Raw genomic sequence first — 19,919 nt, 5'->3', positions numbered from 1 at the left:
TGGCCTGGCCCATGGTCCAGGTTTTCTTTTTAACAGAATCAACCTTGTCAATACCTTGAGCTTGGACTTCCAGCCTTCAGAACTATGGGAAAATACATTTCTGTTGTCTAAGCCACGTAGTGCACAGTATTTTGTTATGGCACCCCTCCTGAACTAATACAAAGACATTTTGCTTTATTTTCCAAATGTAAAATTGCAACCTCGAATATGACTTTTCAAACTACACATGCTTCAGCCTCATTTTCTCTGTAGATCTGTCCTTTCTGGTCCCACCACTACCATCTCCTCACTGGAAAACTGTTGACTGGTAGGATAAAGACCAAACTCCTGACTAAGGAGCTTAAGGCCACCCCCTCCTCACCTCCCCCAGTCTCCCTCCCCCATCTGAGCTATTAGTCATTATCCCCATTTCAGGTTTCTCCCATCAGTGGCCCTGAAGGGCAAGGTTAGAGGGCTTGATGAGGGGTTGGGTGGATGGGAAATATGGAAGGAGGTTACAACGGAGACTACAGGAAAGGCGGGGAGAGCAGCAAGTTGCTGGGGCAAAGATCAGTAATCTCAGTAATCCCAATGGGAGGGACTACAACTCAGATTAAGCTGGGAGGGGATGATGGGAGGGAAGTGGGTACTGTGCAGAGATTTTTAGCTTTTGGGGGATACGACTGACAGGAATTAGGTTCAACTCAATATCTGTTGACTCACCTGGCTACTCTTTCTAAAGCAAGCTCTTTGGTTAGTTAGTCTTCTATTGACTTCCTTCATAGCATTTTTCAAAACCTGCAAAGACTTTTTTTTTTTTAAAGATTTTATTTATTTATTTGACAGAGAGATCGCAAACAGAGAGATAGATCACAAGTAGGCAGAGAGGCAGGCAGAGAGAGAGAGATACACACACACACACACACACACACACACACACACACACACGGGGAAGCAGGCTCCCCGCTGAGCAGAGAGTCCCAGGCGGGTCTCGATCCCAGGACCCTGAGATCATGACCTGAGCCAAAGGCAGAGGCTTAACCCACTGAGCCACCCAGGCGCCTAAAGTCTGCAATGACTTTGTTCTTTTTTTTTTTTTTTTAAGGTTTTACTTATTTATTTGACAGAGAGAGAGAGTGATCACAAGTAGGCAGAGAGAGAGGGGGAAGCAGGCTCCCTGCTTAGCAGAGATCCCGATGTAGGGCTCAATCCCAGGACCCTGAGATCATGACCTGAGCTGAAGGCAGAGGCTTAACCCACTGAGCCACCCAGGTGCCCCAATGACTTTGTTCTTAAACTTGCCTCTTGTCTGTTTCCAAAGAGCAGAGTGTGGACTAAATGAGGGCTGCAACCTTGAGCGGCCTTGTTCAGCCAGTGCTTGGCACTTGGCGGGTACTCTTAATAGGTCTTTGAGGCCTGAATGGCTTAATAATTGATTGAGTGGAACAGAGTGAGGGCAGAGAGGTGAGAAGGACGAAGCCAGGGGGAGGCCTGTCTGGGACAAACACTCCGGAGGGCTTAAGACCCCACCTCTCTCTCTGTTTCTGGGCCTGGGAAGGGTGGGCACGAACTAGGAGTCTAGCGGTCCACATGGCCCCAGGACCACCTGCCCAACTGTCCATCACTAGATTTGAGAAAATCCTAATTCCCATTCTTCACTTTCTGGCCTTCTGACCGCCGACTCAAGGCAGTAGGTGTTTTCAAGGAAAGGGAATAGGGGACCCCGCCAGAACCCGAGATCTCTCAAGGTTGTGGAGGAGGGTAACAGAGGATGCGACGAGGCACATGGCAAAAATCTTGAATGCTGGGGTGTTTGACCCCAAAATTCAGCGTGGCAGCCTCCCTCTCCTCCACCCGCTCCCGCCCGTCCCAAGCCAGGCTCAGGAGGGTGCAATTCTTCCTAAACCCTAAAGGGGGTAGTACCGGGCTGGGCCCAGGGGCTCTGGCCTAGGGCGTGGGACCGCGGAAGGTCTAGGGCACTTAAAAGGGCGTGTGGGCGACGCCCTCTGGCGAAAGCGAGCACCGCCCCTGCCTCTCCCTTCCCGCCAGGATCTCTGGTCTATCTAGTTGCCTGGGGAGACTCCCCAGATACCCAGCCCCACTCAGACTTCAGAAAAAGACCCGAAAGATGGGGAAAGAAAGAGACCCCCCCCCCCCCGCCATGAACGGACTCTTGTTCACCAGGGCGTAGGGAGGGGGTACGGAGAAACGGCTGACCCCTACATTTTGGTCCCAGCCGCATGGTGACTATCAGAACGGTTGCATCTTTAAGGCGTGGGGAGGAGGCTGGGCCTGGACTTGCGTTGGGTGGGAGGAGGAGCTTATCGGTGACGCAAGGCTTGAGGAGGGGCGTGGCTTCTAGGTGACTCGCTGCCTGGAAGGGGGCGGGCTCTTAGTGACGAGCCGCCGGGGAGGAGACAGGCGTTCATTGATAAAAACGCCGGGCTCCCTCGGGCGCTAGCACAGCGTAGCAAATCCCGGCAGCGCCACGCGAGGCCCGGGCCGGGCGGAACCGAAACAAGCCGGGCCCGCGCTGCGACGCACCGCCTGCATGGAGCCCGCCGCCGGCTTCCTATCCCCGCGCCCCTTCCCGCGTGCGGCCGCCCCGCCCGCGCCCCCTGCCGGGCCCGGTCCGCCTGGAAGTGCAGTGCCGGGACCTGAAGTGGAGATGGTGGCTGGGCCACCCGCGACGGATCCAGGGCGCCTTATCACAGACCGCGCAACGGTCGCACCCTACTTCAAAGGCCGCCTGTTGGGCAAGGTGAACTGGTGGGGTGGTGTGCTAGCGAGGGGAAGTGGGGGGGTCCCGCTGACCTCCTTGATCGCGCCGGGTGGGGCGGGGGCGCTTGCCCTCGGCGCGGGGACGCAGGGACGCTTGCCCTCGGCGCGGGGACGCTTGTCCTCGGCTCGGGGACGTCTGCGGGGCCAGACTTGGCTGTCCTGGAGTTCTCTGCCTGATGGCCCCTCCCCATAGGGGGGCTTTGCCCGCTGCTATGAGGCCACGACACGGAGACGGGCAACGCCTACGCGGTCAAAGTCATCTCGCAGAGCCGCATCCACCAAGCGCATCAGCGCGAGAAGGTGGGCCCGGACCCAGCGGACCCGGGGTGGGGTGGGGACAGTGGTGAGGGAGCCCTTGAAGGATGACCACCCCGCGCCCGCTTTGCAGATCCTAAACGAGATTGAGCTGCACCGCGGCCTGCAGCACCGCCACATCGTGCGTTTCTCGCACCACTTTGAGGATGCGGACAACATATACATTTTCCTGGAGCTCTGCAGCCGAAAGGTGAGCGATGACTGAGAGTGGGAGAGGGAAAGGGCGCGGGGGGTGGGCGCTTAAGACCCAAAGCTGGAGCCCTTTCTCCTCTTCAGTGAGCGCGAAGGGAGGGAGGGTCAGAGAGGGCGGATCAGGGGCTAAAGCTCTGGTGGCTCTCTGCAGTCCCTGGCACACATCTGGAAGGCCCGGCACACTCTCTTGGAACCAGAGGTGCGCTATTACTTGCGCCAGATCCTTTCCGGACTCAAGTACCTTGCACCAGCGGGGCATCCTGCATCGAGACCTCAAGCTGGGTGAGCCTCCTGGGCGGCAGGATTGGGGTTTGCGAGGCGGAGAGAAAGGACTCTGACACACCTTCTTACGCCCATTCAGGAATTTTTTTATCACCGAGAACATGGAACTGAAGATGGGGGACTTTGGGCTGGCAACCCGGTTGGAACCCCCGGAACATAGGAAGAAGTGAGTGTTTGAGGAGAGGGGTGGCCACAGTCTGTGTGACACAGATGACGTGTGTGACAGTGAGTATGTATGTGGGAGGCACGATGACTGCCTGATGTGTGTGTGTGATAGATGGGAAAGGGATGATGGGTTGTTTGTGTGTGTTGCGGGGGGAATGTGGAGGTGGCAGCTGGAGTTACTGGGACTGGTGGGAAGGCTGTTTGAGTCCCTGAGACAGATGAGGGGTATAAGGATTCTCGGAGATGTTTGACCAGATCCTCTGTATGGATGGGGGAAGGTGACATAAGTGATGTATGTGTGAGACAGACTGAGTGTGGGAATGGCAGGACGTGATACCCTGTGTAAGAAGACCCTGCTGTGGCCACGGTGACTGGGTGTGAGTGACAACAGATAGCATGTGTGGCTGATGAGTGTTTTGGGGAATATGATAGCTGGTGTTGGTTTGTGTGTGCACAGACCAGAGGAGGGGGTGACAGCCTGTGTGGGGTGTCTGGACAGCGGGAGTGGGGGACTGAGGATAGGATGCTAACCTCGGAGGAGGGGGCTGGGGTGCCGGGTTAAGGCACTCCCCTGTCCTGCAGAGCAGCTGAGCAGCTGGGCCAGGCGGGTGGGCGGGGACTCAGCTGCCATCCCCAGCATCCATTGTCCCAGGACAAGCAGGAGTTCTCTTGCCTTTGGTGACAGGCAGCTGCTTTGTCTGGACTCAAAGTGGGGGCAGGGAAGGGGGGAGCTAGCCAGGCCGGTCTAAACCTTCTTCTTCTCCTCTCCCTATCCCTTTCCAGAACCATCTGTGGCACCCCCAACTATGTGGCTCCAGAAGTGCTGCAGAGACAGGGCCATGGCCCTGAGGCAGACGTGTGGTCCCTGGGCTGTGTCATGTGAGTCCCAGGGTCATCTGTACCCTGGTGGGGGCCCAGGTGAGGTGTCCCTTCCGCTGCACTCCTGACCGCCTCGCCTCTGCCTTTCAGGTACACACTGCTATGTGGGACTCCCCCTTTGAGACAGTTGACTTGAAGGAGACGTATCGCTGCATCAAACAGGTTCACTACACACTGCCCGCCTGCCTCTCACTGCCTGCCCGACAGCTCCTGGCTGCCATCCTTCGAGCCTCGCCCCAAGACCGCCCCTCAATCGATCAGATCCTGCGCCATGACTTCTTTACCAAGGTTTGTGGCTCCCTAGACATCTAAGTCAAGTCTGCATATTCCAAGGGGATTCAGTGGGGGTAGATTCCTGGGGCTTCTCTTCTTTGCTCACATGACTTCCCTCCTCAGGGCTACACCCCTGACCGCCTCCCTGTCAGCAGCTGCGTGACAGTCCCAGACCTGACACCCCTTAACCCAGCTAGGATCCTATTTGTCAAAGTTACCAAGAGCCTCTTTGGCAGGAAGAAGAAGAGTAAGTCTGGAATGTCAGTGGTGTGGAGGATATAGCATGGCGGGGTGGGCTTGGCACATTCATTGTGGGGGCATGAATGTGAATGCCTTTGAACCGCTGGGGAGAGCATGTGCCCATCTGTATCCCCGCAGGAATCCTGGGGATGGGCAGGATATGAAGGTTATATCTTCCCCCACCCAGGTAAAAACCATCCTGAGGAGCGGGACGAGGTCTCCTGTTTGGTGAATGGCCTCACGCGGACGTCCATTGGCCATCAAGGTGCCAGGCCAGAGGTGAGGTGCTCACGTGGGTAGTGTGCCCTGACTCACTCTCACCCTAGCAGCTGCAGGAAGCCTGGGATAAAAGAAGCTACTGAAGCATTTAACCTCGTGCTGGCCTAATTGGATGCGTCTCATTAGCCAGGCGGGGCTGACCTGGGGTGCCCCGGCTGCCAGGGCAAGGCTAGGCCATGGACTCTCAAGGATTCGAACCTTGAGACCTATCTCACTCCTTTCCCCTCTCCAACTCTCCAGGCTCCAGCAGCTTCCGGCCCTGTCCCCCTCAGCTTGGTAGAGACAGCACCTGAAGACAGCTCACCCCGTGGGACCCTGGCGAGCAGTGGAGATGGTGAGCAGCTGGGAGGAAGAGAGGGGCTATAGAGGTTGGTGGGGCTAAACCCAGGGAAGGAGTGTCAGTGTCAAGGAAACATGGCCTGTGTCCTGGCGAACTGATGCCTAATTCCAGGTTCCCTGTTCCCTGCAGGGTTTGAAGAAGGTCTGACTGTGGCCACAGTCGTTGAGTCAGCCCTCTGTGCTCTGAGAAACTGCCTGGCCTTCATGCCGCCGGGTAAGGGTGGGGTCCGGTAGGGGTGAATGGTGTCAGGAGTTCTTTGGCGGAAAGGTGGGAAACAGGTCCTCACTCCTTCTTCTTCCATGACAGCGGAACAGAACCCAGCTCCGCTTGCACAGCCAGAGCCTCTGGTATGGGTCAGCAAGTGGGTGGACTACTCCAATAAATTTGGCTTTGGGTATCAGCTGTCCAGCCGCCGTGTGGCTGTGCTTTTCAACAATGGCACACACATGGCCCTTTCAGCCAACAAAAAGTAAGTGCTCTTCTGGTTTGCCTGGTATCTGGGCCACTGTGCCCAGCAGGTGTGTGCTCCTGCACTGGGGTGTCCTGGGGTCTCCGGGGGACGGGCATCAGCGACGGGCTCTCTCTGACCTCATGTCTCCTCTCCTCCAGGACCGTGCACTACAACCCCACCAGCACAAAGCACTTCTCCTTCTCTGTGGGTGCTGTGCCTCGGGCCCTGCAGCCTCAGCTGGGTGTCCTCCGGTATTTTGCCTCCTACATGGAGCAGCGTCTCATGAAGGTGTGTGATTGGAGTGGGGCACATTGATGAGTAACGCATCCTAACCCCTTCCTGGTCCCCTCGGCAGGAGGGGTGGAGGGTTCAGAGCTGGAGGCTGAACCTCTGTGGGAGACATCAAGGGGGCGGGGCATGACTCCTGTCAGGCAAGTGACCTGCTCCCGCTCCCAGGGTGGAGATCTGCCCAGTGTGGAAGAGCTGGAGGTGCCGGTGCCCCCACTCCTACTGCAGTGGGTCAAGACGGATCAGGCCCTCCTCATGCTGTTCAGTGACGGCACTGTCCAGGTGAGAACCCCTCCTGGAGCTGGGGGGAAGGTCAGGGAGGCCCCTGGTGCAGTGGGGAGGAAACTGGACCTGGGGCCTAGGCTCTGATCAGGGTGACCCTTCTGCGCACAGGTGAACTTCTATGGAGACCACACCAAGCTGATCCTCAGTGGCTGGGAGCCCCTGCTTGTGACTTTTGTGGCGCGCAATCGCAGTGCTTGTACTTACCTCGCTTCCCACCTCCGGCAACTGGGCTGCTCCCCAGACCTGCGGCAGCGGCTCCGCTATGCTCTGCAGCTGCTCCGGGACCGCTGCCCAACCTAGGCCCTAACCCTCAGGGCAGGCCATGACCCAAAGTGTCAGGTCTGAGGCCTGTGCCTGTAAGGCTCTGGCCCTTGCCTTTGCGGGCCTCCCTGTCCCTTTGGTGCCTCACTGGGGGCTCTGGGCCGAATCCCCCAGGGAATCAGGGACCAGCTTTACTGGGGTTGGAGTCTGCCTGTCCCAGCAGCCTCCTCCCCTTCTCCAAGAAAAGCCTGAGCCTTAGTCCCCAGCTTGGGGGCGTTTATGGACCACTTTATTTATTAACAGACATTTATTTATTGGGATCGAGCCCCAGGGAGGGCCTCCTCCTGGGAGAATAAATCGTTTTTGCAGAACTTGGAGGCCTCCTCACTCACAGTAGAGCCCGTGCACTACAGCCACGACGAAGAGGGAGGCATTGGTGAAGGCGGCGGAGGCCAGCCCGTCATGCTCGGTGTCCCAGAGCGCACGGCTGACGACGTGCACGCCTTGGCCGGTGCGCGGCCCTAGCACCACATTGCACACAAGCTTGTAGCGCGGGGGACAGAGTTCGCGCAGGCGCACACGCACCAGCTCGCACAGCTCGCGAGCCAGAGGCCCGGCCTCCGCACCCGCGTAGTGCGCGTTGCCCAGCCGGGCGGCCAGCGTCGCTTCCATCGAGTGCTGCATGCGGCTGGCCTCCCAGCGCTCACCGGGCGCGGGCTCCATGCGGTAGGAGGGCGCCAGCCGACGGAGGGGGGCCAGGGGCAACCCGAGAAGCTAACCCTTGAGCCCAGAGGAGGCACTGGGCCCAGAGATGGTCGCCGACCCCAGGACCTGCACCGGGTCCTGCCAGCGAGTTGCGACGTGAGAAGGAGGAGGCTGGGCCCAGCACAGAGCCACGGCGGGAGGACGGGCCCAGACCTGCTAGTCGGGCCTCATCAATACTGGGCAGGTGGCCTGGAGGCCTCACCGGTGATAGTTTCAGCCCAGGGTCTTTGGTAGTTTCCTCCTCCTGGCGTCCGGGGGGCACAGGCCTGCCAGCCATGGACCTGCCGACTGGAAGACCCGCACTGGGATAGGATGCCAGAAACTGGCCATCTTTGTACCCCATCCAGTCTTTCACTCTGTGATAAGGGTTTTTACTCCCTAACCCCTTCTTACCTGTGTTCCGGGGACAAGTGAATGAAATAGTCCGGGCTGCGTGGATTCCTAGGTTCTTAGAAGGTTAAGGGCTGTTAAGGACATAAGTGGTGCCGCTCAGACTATCACCTTAGGATGATGGCCCCTGCCCCCAAGCTTCACTTCCCCCTGGGCGGTGTGGAGTTTAGCTAAGTGAGCACCTCCTAGTCTCCCTTCCGCCTGACGATTCTCCCACCTGACTTTGCCAGCAGAAGGGGGAGATAAGTCTGCCCTTGGTTAGCCTCGGCCTAGACTGTGGTGCTTCAACACCCCCGACCAGAAGGAGACACAGACCCAACTCCTTCAGCTCCACAGATCATTCCAGCCCTGTGGGTACTGAATCCAGACACCTTCCACCCTACCTGCTTCTAGGGTGCCTGACACAAAGATTGCCCCTATAATTGGCTGAGACTGGAGGCAGGTGACTCAGGAAGCTCTTTCCACCCTCTGAATTTGGCCTCTGGTCCTACCTCTAGAATCAGTTCTGGGATGAATGCCGCCTTCTCCCGAAACTCCTGCAGGCACCTGAGTCACCTGCAGCTTTTGGCTTCCAAACTCTCTCCCAGCTCCACAGGCTTGCCCTCCCCGCTGGCCTGACTGGCAAGCAGGAAGGTAATGGCCCCTGTGTTGTGGAGTTGCCCTGGGTTACAGGCACTCCTGTCTGGTTTCCACCTACCAGTCCTGGCTCTGGCTTAACCTGGAAGTGTTACTAGTGAGCAGGTGCTGAGTGTGGGGTCCCTGAGTCATCAGGGGAGAGGGGATAATGGGGGTCTAGACCCCAGGGCATACTACTACCACAAGGACAACTGAGGGGACAGAGACAGGCTCCAGGGCTCTTGAGCCGCTGTCCAGTTCTCCCCTCGTGAAGGCTGGCTCTTCAGTTGTGAGCAAGTTGCAGAAGCCTGGGATGTGGGGAGACCTTGAGCCTGCACGGGTGGCTGCTGAGGAATCAGGATCTGGGCCCACAGGAAGGAGAACGTCATGGCTCTTTCGTCTCCCCGTCAGCCTCAACAAGGACAAATATTTCCGCTCCCTGTGCAGAGCTGGGGTGGGGCTTAGATGACTTCCTCAGCTCAGGGCTGTGTGCAGGGGGAGGGGAGGCCATCAGCCCCGCTGGTGGGAGCCGACCTGACGCAACAGTGGTGCAACCGTGGTGACTGGACTTGGCTAGGAACCAGCGCCCAGCCTCCTGACCCCTGCTGACCCAAGTGCCCTGGGGCTTGTCCCTGGCTGGCCACACCTCTTGGGTGCCAGAGAGCCACCCCCCTCACTGGGGTTGCATTTTTAGGGATGCCAGAGGCCATGACGCCTCTGTCAGAGCTGACACCACCTCACCTGACCTCCCTCTGGAAGGGACAGGACTGTCTCCTCTCAGACAAGCCAGTCTGGGCCCTAAAAACTCCATGGGGGTGAGGAATTTCCCTGTTCAGGGGGGTTCCCCAGGCCTCTGACTAACCAAATACTGACCCTGTGTGCCTGTGGGGGGCAGGGGTAGGAGGGACAGGGAGTTTGAACTCTGAACCCAAGACAGGCTGGGGGCCTGGGTGCTGAGACCCTCCACTCAGCTTCTGGCCCCCTTCTGAGGGCTAAAGTTTTTCCCTGGCCCTGTGGGAGATGGGCGGGGCCTCTCAAGCCAGGCTCCAGTTTCCGTGGAAACCCACAGGCTTCCCACCCACTGCTGCCTGGGCAGGCTCCCAGCTGGGGCCTCATCTGCTGCCAGCTTCTCCCCAGTCCAGTCTGCTCCACCTCGGCCTCTCTTGTTCTCCTCTCTGTGTCCCCATCCCCTAGCCCAGCCTCGGCCTCTTCCATGGCCTCTGATGCCTTCTTAAGGAACCTGGGCCTCTCCTGCCCCATCCCTAAACTTTAGCTTCTCAGCAAACAGGCTTCCCAAGCTCCTGCCCCTCCCTCTCAGGCCCTTCTAGTCTCCACACCAGCTGCCAGGCCTGGCCAGGCCTCCTGCTCCTTCCCACCTACCACCTCCCACAGACCAAGAAACAACAGGCCTCCTATTCTACCCGCTTACCCCCCTGCCCCCCCCATCCCCATGGAGACCCCAGGACTGGTTGTGCACGGGGAGGCTGCACCCTTCTCCACAGCACTCCGAAGCCTTCTCAACAATCCCCAATACAGGTGAGGGGGTGGGCCCTGTCTGTGGGTTTTCCCTAACTGGCTTTGCTGGGCCCCATGACACTGAGGAAGCCTTGGGTATAAAGAGGTGGGGAAGACGGACCCTCCTCCCTGGTGAACTCCGTCTGGGGAAGTCAACCGTGGAGAACGACTACAGGTCACTCAGAGTCCATGATGTCCTGAGAGCCAGAGGTGGGGGTGGGGGGCGGGCAGTGGGAGCTGGAGCCCAGAGCAGCTATGTGACTTCAGGCAAAGACCTTCCTTTTTTGGCTCTTGAGCTCCTGGCAGAGAAGAGCCCTTGCCCCCTGGATCCTGAGAGATGGGATGTAACTTGAGTTCCTCCCTGGGAGGCAGAGGAGCAGATGACCCTTCTGGAACTGGGGATCATAAGAGGAACAAAACTCAAGGGACTGAGTGAGCCAGAGTCTCAGACAGGAAGTAGTTCAAGGGTGCTGCCTGGGGCTTACTGCCCAGGATGCTTGTGGTGTCTGAAACCAGGGATAAAATACGGGGGCAGGGCTAGAATGTAGCTTTCTGTCCCCACTGCCTGAGAGCTGGGCTCCTCCTTAAGGGTTGGTGACTCCCATAACCCCACTACTTTGGGGATTGCAGTCTGATCTGAGGAGTGGGAACCCCTGGCCTTGGACCTGGGACTAGAAGGCTCCAGAAGCTCAAGCTTCGTTTCCTGCCTCCTACCCCCATGCTGTTGGGAGGCCCAGAGGCTGGGGCCGGAAGTGATTGTGAAGATGGAAAATGTGGTCTGGTCTCGTGATGGTGTCTCGCTGCCATATCTGTTGGCAGCCAGTGCGCTCTGCGGCCCCGTTCCCAACCCCCTCCAACCTAGAGGAGGCTGAAAAAAGCTGAGTTTGCAGTCTGTGGAGGAGGAGCCAAGAAGAGTTTCCTTTACCTCAAGACTCAGGCTGGGGAGGAGAGGGGCAGGTAGGATCAATCTTGCATCAGCCTTGGTGCCTCCTCAGCGATCAGGCATCGCCACCTCCTCCAAGACCCGAGGGTCTAAGATTACTATCCCATTTCACGGATGAGAAACCTGAGATTCCGAGGTATAAAGTCACCGGCCTGAGGCACCAGAGGGTGGAGCTGGGACTAGAATCCAGGAATATGTATCCCAGACCTTTGGCTGGAAGGACTAAGACCTGTCCCTTATAGGACAGAAAAGGAAATGAAGGCCCAGAGTGGGCAAAGGCAGAGCCCAAGAGTTGCACCCAAGACTCCGGCCTCTTTTTCCCCGGTTCTCTCCTCCCCTTTCCCACAGTGATGTGTGCTTTGTGGTCGGTCAAGAGCGGCAGGAGGTGTTCGCCCACCGGTGCTTGCTGGCCTGTAGATGCAACTTCTTCCAACGACTTCTGGGCCCAAAGCTGGGCCCTGGGATGCCCAGCCCTGTGGTTCTAAGCTCCGTGCCGGCGGATGCCTTCCTGGCAGTGCTGGAGTTCCTGTATGCCAACAGTGTCAGGCTGCACCGCCACTCTGTGAGCCCACTGGGCGGAGGGAGGTCTGGGTGAGAGAGGGAGGGGGGTGCTGTGGGGAGAGGGGCAGGAGAAACTCTCTTCCACTCCTCCAACCACCCACTCTGCAGGTGCTGGAGGTGCTGACAGCGGCTGTGGAATATGGGCTGGAGGAACTACGAGAGGTGGGTTTATATGACGGGCCCCTGTCTCATTTCTCTTTCCTTTTATGGGCTCCGTTCACACCATGCCTCACGCACACTCTGGCCTAGAGAGGCATGTGTACTGACACAGAGTATGGACGGCTCTCTATGTAAACAGGCATTTATGTGTGCCTGTGTGCAAAAGGATACGTGTGTGTTGTGTGTGTGCTGTGGGGACTTATGGGGTGTTTATGGCTGATGCCGTAGATGCCAGGATAAGTCAGCCTTGATCCTTGTTTTTCAGAGAGAGATAGACACATGAAAACCCTTAAGCCAGGGGTATAAGAAGGGTGATAGATAAGGGTATATGGTGTCGAGACTCTACAGAGGGTATCTCTGGTCTTGCCATCAGGGAGAAAAGAAGGGAAGACTTCTTGGGGGATGAAACATTTGTGTTAGATCAGGTAGAACAGATAGAGTTTGCTCAGAGGGGAAGTGGAAAGGTGGCATTCTTGTCACCAAGGCACAAACGGAGCTAGTGAGCCATTTAGTGTGGCTGGACCAAGAGTGGGAGAGGAGGAGAGAGACAGATGAGATTGGAAAGGGTACCATGAGCTAGATCACTGCAGGACCTTCAAGAATTTGGACTTTTTTTTTTTTTTTTTTTTTTTTACCCAGAGGGCATGGAGATTCATTGGAGGTTTCGGGTAAGGGAGTGAAGATTTGGAGCTAAGGGGAGAAGTGATTGGGAGAGATGGGAAGGGCTCCCCAGTCCAGCAGGGATAAGTAGCTGTGGAAGCCCAGGAGAGAGGTTCATGACTTTGAGAGAAGTGGAACTGGCATGACCCAGCACTTTTCTGGATGCAAGAGTGAAAGGGACAGGTCATGGACAAAATTCAAATTTCTAGTTAAACAAAAGAGTCTTTGAGTCAGGAGGGGTACAAGTGGAAGACAATAAGTGTCCTCAGAGAAAAGGAGAGTGGATTTTCACATGGCTTTCATCTAGTCCGATTATTGTGGAATGTGCTAGAAGGTAGACTGCAGGACACAAGGTAGACAGCTAGTCTCCAGTCCCTTCAGGCTTGCCAAGTCTCAGCCCCCGGTGATTCCTTGCCTCCCCTAGTCTGGGAGGTCAGGATGGGTTTGAGGCTGCTTAGTTGTCTAGGTGGCTCACTGCTTCTGGGGTGGGGCTCCAGTCTTGGAGCAGAGACACCTTAGCACAACCCCTTTCATTTCTATTCCCAGCTGTGCCTGGAGTTCGTGGTGAAGGTGCTGGATGTGGAGCTGGTTTGTGAGGCCTTGCAGGTGGGTGTTGCTGGACCGGCGTGTAGGTGGGCGTCAGCGTGGAGGGCTGCACTACTAACCCAACACCCTTCATTCTGTTCCCAGGTTGCCGTAACCTTTGGCCTGGGACCGCTGCAGGAGCGCTGCATAGCCTTCATAGAGACCCACACCCAGGTACCTCTCCCCATCTGCATACTCCCAAACCCTCACACTTCATTCTGCTCCTCCCTGACCCATTCGTGGACCCACAGGAGGGCGCTCCGGACCCGCGGCTTCTTGGAGCTGTCGGCGCCCGCGTTGCTGCCCCTGCTGCGCAGCGACAAGCTCTGTGTAGACGAAGCTGAGCTCGTCCTGGCTGCCCGGAGCTGGGCGCGCGTGGGCGCGGTGAGCCGGGCCTACCGGGACCCCGCGGTGGGGATGCGGAAGGAGGCTTGGGGCGCAGGAACCTGGCAGGCGGGTGGCGGCGCGGGGCCCCCGCCTGTCCGGGCTTAGAGCTGGCGTTCGCAGGCCGTGCTGGAGCGGCCTGTGGCCGAGGTGGCGGCCCCGGTGGTGCGGGAGCTGAGACTGGCCTTATTGGCCCCGGCGGAGCTGAGCGCCCTGGAAGAGCAGAACCAGCGGGAGCCGCTCATCCCGGTGCGGACGCTGGGAACCAAACGCAGATCCACTCAGCAGCCGGGGAGGTGGGGGGGAGTGGGAAGAGAAGAGCGGGGGTTGGGGGTTTGCAGCAGCCCAGGGTCCGCGGGGCGAAAGGGTACTGCCGGACTCCGCAGTGACCGGCCTTCCTTCAGGTGGAGCAGATCGTGGAGGCCTGGAAGTGCCACGCTCTGAGAAGAGGGGATGCGGCCCGGGGCGCCCCGTGCCGCCGCCGGAGGGGAACCCTGCCACGGGAGCATCATTGCTTTCTGGATCTGCCCTTTAAGTGACCAAGGCCGCGATTTGCGAGGACTTCTGGGCCTGTCCCAAACTACAGCTCCCGATATGCCTGGCTCTCAGAAGGGGCTGCCGCCCCCAGCATGCCCTGCGAGCCCAGAGCTGGAGGAACCGCGATCCATCCCGCGCCGCGCCCTGTGGGTGGGATTAAGGGGGAGGGAAAGGAGGGGCGTGGCGTGGCTGGGGGCGTGGCGTGGCGGGGCCCCTAAGCGATTTCCTTTGAGCTCTTACCCTGTTCTCTTCAGCGCCTCTGGCCACGTGGGCTTGGCGCCTTTACTTTTATAACCCCAACATGTTTTCAGCTCAGCTCCCTCTTTATTCCAGACCTAGCTCTTGGCGATCTCTCCCCAAACGCCGGACAGACACTTCAGACTCAGTTTGAAACTGAGCTGTCTTCTCATCTTTCCTAAATTCTGCCCCCGTCGTGTTTCTCATCTACGTCAGTGTCTAAGCCAGAAACCTGCCTTGCCTTATTGCTCCTCACATCTGCCTCCCGTGGCTTCCACCTTCTCAGAGACTGAAAGGGTAGCGGAATGTGCCAATCCAAAATATGCCTCTTTGGTGTAAGGATTATTTTAAACTATTTTGAGAAACAGCTGAAGCTGCGGAAACAGTACAAATTGCCCTTTTGTTAGGGAAATTTATATTTAAAAAGGAAATCTCCATTTGTAAGGGTGTCTCATTCTCTGTACCAGAAAAAGAAGGATGGTGAACTCACAGGAGGATTTTGGTAGAGAAGGCACCCACTGGAATCAGCTGAACAAATCTTTTTTTTTTTTTTTTAAGATTTTATTTATTTATTTGACAGACAGAGATCACAAGTAGGCAGAGAGGCAGGCAGAGAGATGGGGGGAAGCAGGCTCCCCGCTGAGGACCCTGAGATCATGACCTGAGCCAAAGGCAGGGGCTAACCCACTGAGCACCGAGGTACCCCAACAAACCTTATCTTGTTTACTGTGCTTTTCCAGGTGGCTTCCCCAGAACTGTCCTCCCTACACACTTTTCTTTCCTCCTTAGCTTAAGATGGTTTTTCAGCAGGTTTTTAGGCCGCCTCAGAGAGTAACTCATTTTTCCCTGGGTATCTTCCATGTACACATGAGGTATACATGCTAATAAACATATTTTTCTCTTGTTAATCTGTCTCTCATTACAAGAGTCTCAGCAAGAGCTCAGATTGTAAAAGGAAAGTTGTTTTTCCTCTGCTAGGAGATCTTTCCAGTTGGTTCAGTTCTCTTGCTTTAGTTCACCCCGTCCTATCTATGTCAGAATGAATCCAACAAGCTCTGAAAGTCTTCCTGCCTCACTCCAGCTCCACTGCCTCTGTGCCTGCCAGGCTCCTTTCCCCGCCAACCATTTCCCACACTGCAGCCAGACTTACTTAAGATTATCAGCCCTACTTCCCTTTTTAAGCCACTCAACATCCCCATTGCTCTGAGGACAAAATACACTTTATTTCACTCTCGGGACACTCAGAATTACTAGTGGTAACTCTTCTCACAACTACCATCTTTGCATTAAATCACTGGTTCTGAAGCCGTAGTCCTCTGGCTGTGCACTCACTCTCTTAGTTACTGAAGACGCCCATGCTTCCTCTCATTCATTACACATTTTGTCTTCCTGAAGATCTGAATCTTTCTGAAGATAGATCCCCTGGCCTGGAGTGGCGCCTTATTCATTTCTTGTTCCACAGTCCCTGTCACAGTCACGTAATCAGTGCTCTGTAAATGCTCAGTGATGACTTTATTTCCTTATTTAGATGCTATTTTAGTCCATGAAGAGTTTAAAAGAGCTGTAAAACAAGACGCTATCAATCTGGGGCACCTGGGTGGCTCAGTGGGTTAAAGCCTCTGCCTTTGGCTCAGTGGGTTAAAGCCTCTGCCTTTGGCTCAGGATCGAGCCCCATATCTGGCTCTTTGCTCAGTAGGGAGCCTGCTTCCTCCTCTCTCTCTCTCTGCCTGCCTCTCAGCCTACTTGTGATGGCTGTCTGTCAAATAATAAATAAAATCTTAAAAAAAAAAAAGACACTATCAATCTAAAATGAGGGACAGTTAATTAGAAGAAAATATGGTCAAACTTCTGTCTCCAGGATTTAATTTTTTTTTTAATTTTTTTTTTTTTAAAGATTTTATTTATTTGGGATGCCTGGGTGGCTCAGTTGGTTGGACGACTGCCTTTGGCTCAGGTCATGATCCCGGAGTCCCGGGATCGAGTCCCGCATCAGGCTCCCAGCTCCACGGGGAGTCTGCTTCTCTCTCTGACCTTCTCCTCGCTCATGCTCTCTCTCACTGTCTCTCTCTCAAATAAATAAATAAAATCTTTAAAAAAAAAAAGAAAAAAAAGATTTTATTATTTATTTGACAGAGAGAGATCACAAGTAGGCAGAGAGGCAGGCAGAGAGAGAGAGGGAAGCAGACTCCCTGCTGAGCAGAGAGCCGATGCGGGGCTCGATCCCAGGACCCTGAGATCATGACCTGAGCCGAGGCTGCGGCTTAACCCACTGAGCCACCCAGGCGCCCCTGTCTCCAGGATTTTATACAAAAATACGTTGCACATGAATTAAAGATAGTTATTTGGCATTCTCTCTCAAGACTGAAAATGTGGTTACTCATAGTACTACTTCACGACAGCATTGTTTGGGTAATGAGAATTGAAAACAAACTAGATGTCTTGGTTTAACTAGAACACTGATTAACTATGGTATATTCTTACTGTGATGTAGAAAGGTATCTGTGATCTTTGAAAAAAGCTCAGTGCTTACCAGGTAGAGCAGGATTCCTTTTGCCAAAAAAAAGTAGTGCAGGGGAGGAAGAAGTTTTCCTTGCCCCTCTTAGGGTCCCTGGTTGGGTCTGGAAATCAACTTGACAAAGATAGATTAACAGGAGAAAAGCCTACAAATTTATTTAAGATGTTTCCTTTTTAAAATTAATATTTCTTTATTTACATAATCTCTACACCCAACGTGGGACTTATACAACTCCAAGATCAATTAAGAGTCACATACTGGGGGCAGCTGGGTGGCTCAGTGGGTTAAAGCCTCTGCCTTCGGCTCGGGGCATGATCCTGGGTCCTGGGATAGAGCCCCACGTCGGGCTCTCTGCTCAGCGGGAAGCCTGCTTCCTCCTCTCTCTGCCTGCCTCTCTGCCTACTTGTGCTCTCTGTCAAATTAAATAAATAAAATCTTAAAAAAAAAAAAAAGAGTCACATACTGGGGCGCCTGGGTGGCTCAGTCTGCCTTCGGCTCAGGTCATGATCCCAGGGTTCTGGAATCAAGCCCCGCATCGGGCTCCCTGCCACATGGGGCTCCCTGCTAGGTGGGAGGCCTGCTTCTCCCTCTCCCACTCCCCTGTTTGTGTTCCCTCTCCCCGTCTCTGTCAAATAAATAAATAAAATCTTAAAAAAAAAAAAGAGAGTCGCATTACTCCTCTGCGACTGAGCTAGCTGGACACCCCCAATATAAATTTTAGTAATATGGGAGTCTTCATAAGGAAATGAAGACCAGTGGCTCCTGGGTAGCTCAGTCTGTTAGGTTAAGTGGCTCAGGTCAGGATCCCGGGGTCCTGGGATCCAGCCTCACCTCAGGCTCCCCTCGGCTTGTGCTTGCGCTCTCTCTCTGACAAATAAGTAAATAAAATCTTTAAAAAAAAAAAAAAGGGACGCCTGGGTGGCTCAGTTGGTTAAGCCGCTGCCTTCGGCTCAGGTCATGATCCCAGCGTCCTGGGATCGAGTCCCACAGCAGGCTCCTTGTTCTGTGGGGAGCCTGCTTCTCCCTCTGCCTCTGCCTGCCACTCTGTCTGCCTGTGCTCTCTCTCTCTCTCTCTGACAAATAAATAAATAAATCTTTAAAAAAAAAAAAAAAAAAAAAGGAAATGAAGGCCAGAAGAAATGGTTTAAACCTCAGTATTTTTATGCTAGGTTTGATGAAGAGTGGATAGTCATGAAGGAATATGATGGTTTAAAGTTGTTTTGTTTTGTTTTGTTTTGACAGATCACAAGCAGGCAGAGAGGCAGGCAGAGAGAGAGGAGGAAGCAGGCTCCCTGCTGCGCAGAGAGCCAGATGCGGGTCTTGATTCTAGGACCCTGAGATCATGACTTGAGCCGAAGGCAGAGGCTTTAACCCACTGAGCCACCCAGGTGCCCCAGGAATATGATGGTTTAAAGAGTATGCGGTGGGGCACCTGAGTGGCTCAGTGGGTTAAGCATCTGCCTCGGGCTCAGGTCATGATCCTGGGATGGAGCCCTCCCTGGGCTCGTTGTTTAGGGGGAAGCCTGCTTCTGCCTCTCCCTCTGCCCCTCCCCAGGTTGCATGTGCATGTGGCTCTCTCTCTCAAATAAAATCTTAAAAAAAAAAAAAAAAGAGTATAAGGCAAGTGTAGTAAACTGGGGGAACTTAACAAGGCCTGTTTGTTTGGATTCTTTTGGAACCCCTTTGACTTTGGAGATAAAGATGATTCCTCGCCTCCAGTATAGGACAGTAGGGCTCACGTGAGGGTTTAATGACCCCATTTCTAGAGAGAAGGGAGGGTGTGGGTAGGGTAGGATGGGAGGTGAGAGTGACTTTCGTGGTTTCTCAAATTGCTTTAAAATATCCAATATGAGGGGCAACTGGGTGGCTCAGTGGGTTAAGCCTCTGCCTTCGGCTCAGGTCATGATCCCAGGGTCCTGGGATCGAGCCCCACATTGGGCTCTCTGCTCAGCAGGGAGCCTGCTTCCTCCTCTCTCTCTGCCTGCCTCTCTGCCTACTTGTGATCTCTCTCTGTCAAATAAATAAATAAATCTTTAAAAAAAAATCCAATATGGTAAGATACTGTGTTTTGTCCTGAATCCCATCAGTAGTACAATGATTAAGAGTATGTCTCTTCTCTGGAGCTCGGCTGCCTGGGTTTTGAATCCTAATTCCACCACTTTGGGGCTTTGCGACTTGAATGAGGGTATGTAACCTTTCTATGCCTCAGTTTCCTTATTTATAAAATGGAGCTAATAACAGAATCTATTTAGTAGGGTTCTTAGGAAGCTGATTTTGTTAAGTGCTGAGAACTGTAGTGGAACAGTTTATGTATTGTATATATGCTTAGAAAGAAATACATTCATTTGTCCCACAAATATTGAGTGCTTGTGTGAGAGGCACTGATTAGGGTCATGGAATCCATCAGAGAACAGGGCAGGTAAAATCCCTGCCCCACAGAGCTTACATTGTAGGAGAAACCATATGCAGACAAGCAAGTTAAAGTATGATATAATTTCAGCGAGTAGTTTGTACTCTGAAGAAAATAAAACAGGCTAAAAGGATAATAGTGATGTGGTGGGACTGGGCCTGTTTTAGAGGGGGTGGTGAGGGGGGATTTCTGAGATAACACTGGACTGGAGAACTAAAGAGGAAAGGTGTAAAGCACGTGTCCTGGGGAAGACTTTGGAGGGTTTTATGCAGGAGAGTGGAGTGTGTGATCAGCTTTACATTAAAACAATTTCTATGTCGGGGTTTCTGGGTGGCTCAGTAGGTTGAGCATCCGACTGGTAATTTCAGCTAAGGTCATGATCTCATGGGTCCAGAGATGGGGCAGTGTGGGGCTCAGCAGGGAGTCTGCTTGGGATTCTCTTCTCTCCCCCAGCCCTCTACTTGCAGGGTGCACTCTCTCAAATAAATCTTTTTAAAAGTAACACTTAAAAGGGGTGCCTGGGTGGCTCAGTGGGTTAAAGCCTCTGCCTTCAGCTCAGGTTGTGGGCCCAGGGTCCTGGGATCGAGCCCCACATCGGGCTCTCTGCTCGGCAGGGAGCCTGCTTCCTTCCTC

The 19,919-nt window shown here is 54.7% G+C and overlaps 3 protein-coding genes across 5 annotated transcripts; 2 read left to right on the top strand and 1 right to left on the bottom strand.

The window, feature by feature from the left end:
• The first annotated feature begins 2,328 nt into the window (after positions 1-2,328).
• PLK3 (polo like kinase 3) lies at positions 2,329-7,381 on the top strand. The gene is given in 18 exon segments (XM_047727416.1): positions 2,329-2,740; positions 2,954-2,978; positions 2,981-3,060; positions 3,149-3,265; positions 3,419-3,508; positions 3,510-3,553; positions 3,629-3,715; positions 4,498-4,593; positions 4,684-4,709; positions 4,712-4,881; positions 4,990-5,113; positions 5,294-5,385; positions 5,626-5,719; positions 5,855-5,938; positions 6,032-6,194; positions 6,335-6,464; positions 6,633-6,746; positions 6,858-7,381. Coding segments are annotated over 18 exon segments (1,938 nt in total). The 5' UTR covers positions 2,329-2,530; the 3' UTR covers positions 7,050-7,381.
• Positions 7,305-8,892, bottom strand: DYNLT4 (dynein light chain Tctex-type 4). Its single transcript, XM_047727415.1, is given in 5 exon segments — positions 7,305-7,780; positions 7,783-7,836; positions 7,839-8,063; positions 8,169-8,239; positions 8,657-8,892. Coding segments are annotated over 3 exon segments (654 nt in total). The 5' UTR covers positions 8,053-8,063; positions 8,169-8,239; positions 8,657-8,892; the 3' UTR covers positions 7,305-7,394.
• Positions 8,893-9,258: 366 nt separating this feature from the next.
• BTBD19 (BTB domain containing 19) lies at positions 9,259-19,894 on the top strand. Of its 3 annotated transcripts, XM_047727414.1 has the most exons (9): positions 9,259-10,316; positions 11,587-11,800; positions 11,908-11,961; positions 13,165-13,224; positions 13,309-13,376; positions 13,455-13,587; positions 13,711-13,836; positions 13,992-15,994; positions 18,789-18,846. In XM_047727414.1, the coding sequence occupies exons 1-8, from the start codon at positions 10,231-10,233 to the stop codon at positions 14,124-14,126; spliced, it is 876 nt and encodes a 291-aa protein (XP_047583370.1). In that variant the 5' UTR covers positions 9,259-10,230; the 3' UTR covers positions 14,127-15,994; positions 18,789-18,846. The 3 variants fall into 3 exon arrangements, with proteins under 3 accessions (XP_047583370.1, XP_047583369.1, XP_047583368.1); XM_047727413.1 differs by lacking the exons at positions 13,455-13,587; positions 18,789-18,846 and adding an exon at positions 19,859-19,894 and having other exon boundaries at positions 13,309-13,377; XM_047727412.1 differs by lacking the exon at positions 13,455-13,587 and having other exon boundaries at positions 13,309-13,377.
• Positions 19,895-19,919: the final 25 nt, after the last annotated feature.

Source organism: Lutra lutra, chromosome 4 (genome assembly GCF_902655055.1).
Source record: "Lutra lutra chromosome 4, mLutLut1.2, whole genome shotgun sequence".
NCBI classification, from domain to species: domain Eukaryota; kingdom Metazoa; phylum Chordata; class Mammalia; order Carnivora; family Mustelidae; genus Lutra; species Lutra lutra.
Note: the sequence above shows the minus strand (reverse complement) of the source record. Positions and strands in the feature narration are given on the sequence as shown.

Bases quoted from the DNA above. Each gene is read 5' to 3' on its own strand.
- BTBD19 (XM_047727414.1), top strand. From the start codon at position 10,231: ATGGAGACCCCAGGACTGGTTGTGCACGGGGAGGCTGCACCCTTCTCC. The intron at 11,801-11,907 runs GTGAGCCCACTG...CCCACTCTGCAG, and splicing joins TCAGGCTGCACCGCCACTCT to GTGCTGGAGGTGCTGACAGC. The intron at 13,377-13,454 runs GGTACCTCTCCC...GTGGACCCACAG, and splicing joins TTCATAGAGACCCACACCCA to GAGGGCGCTCCGGACCCGCG.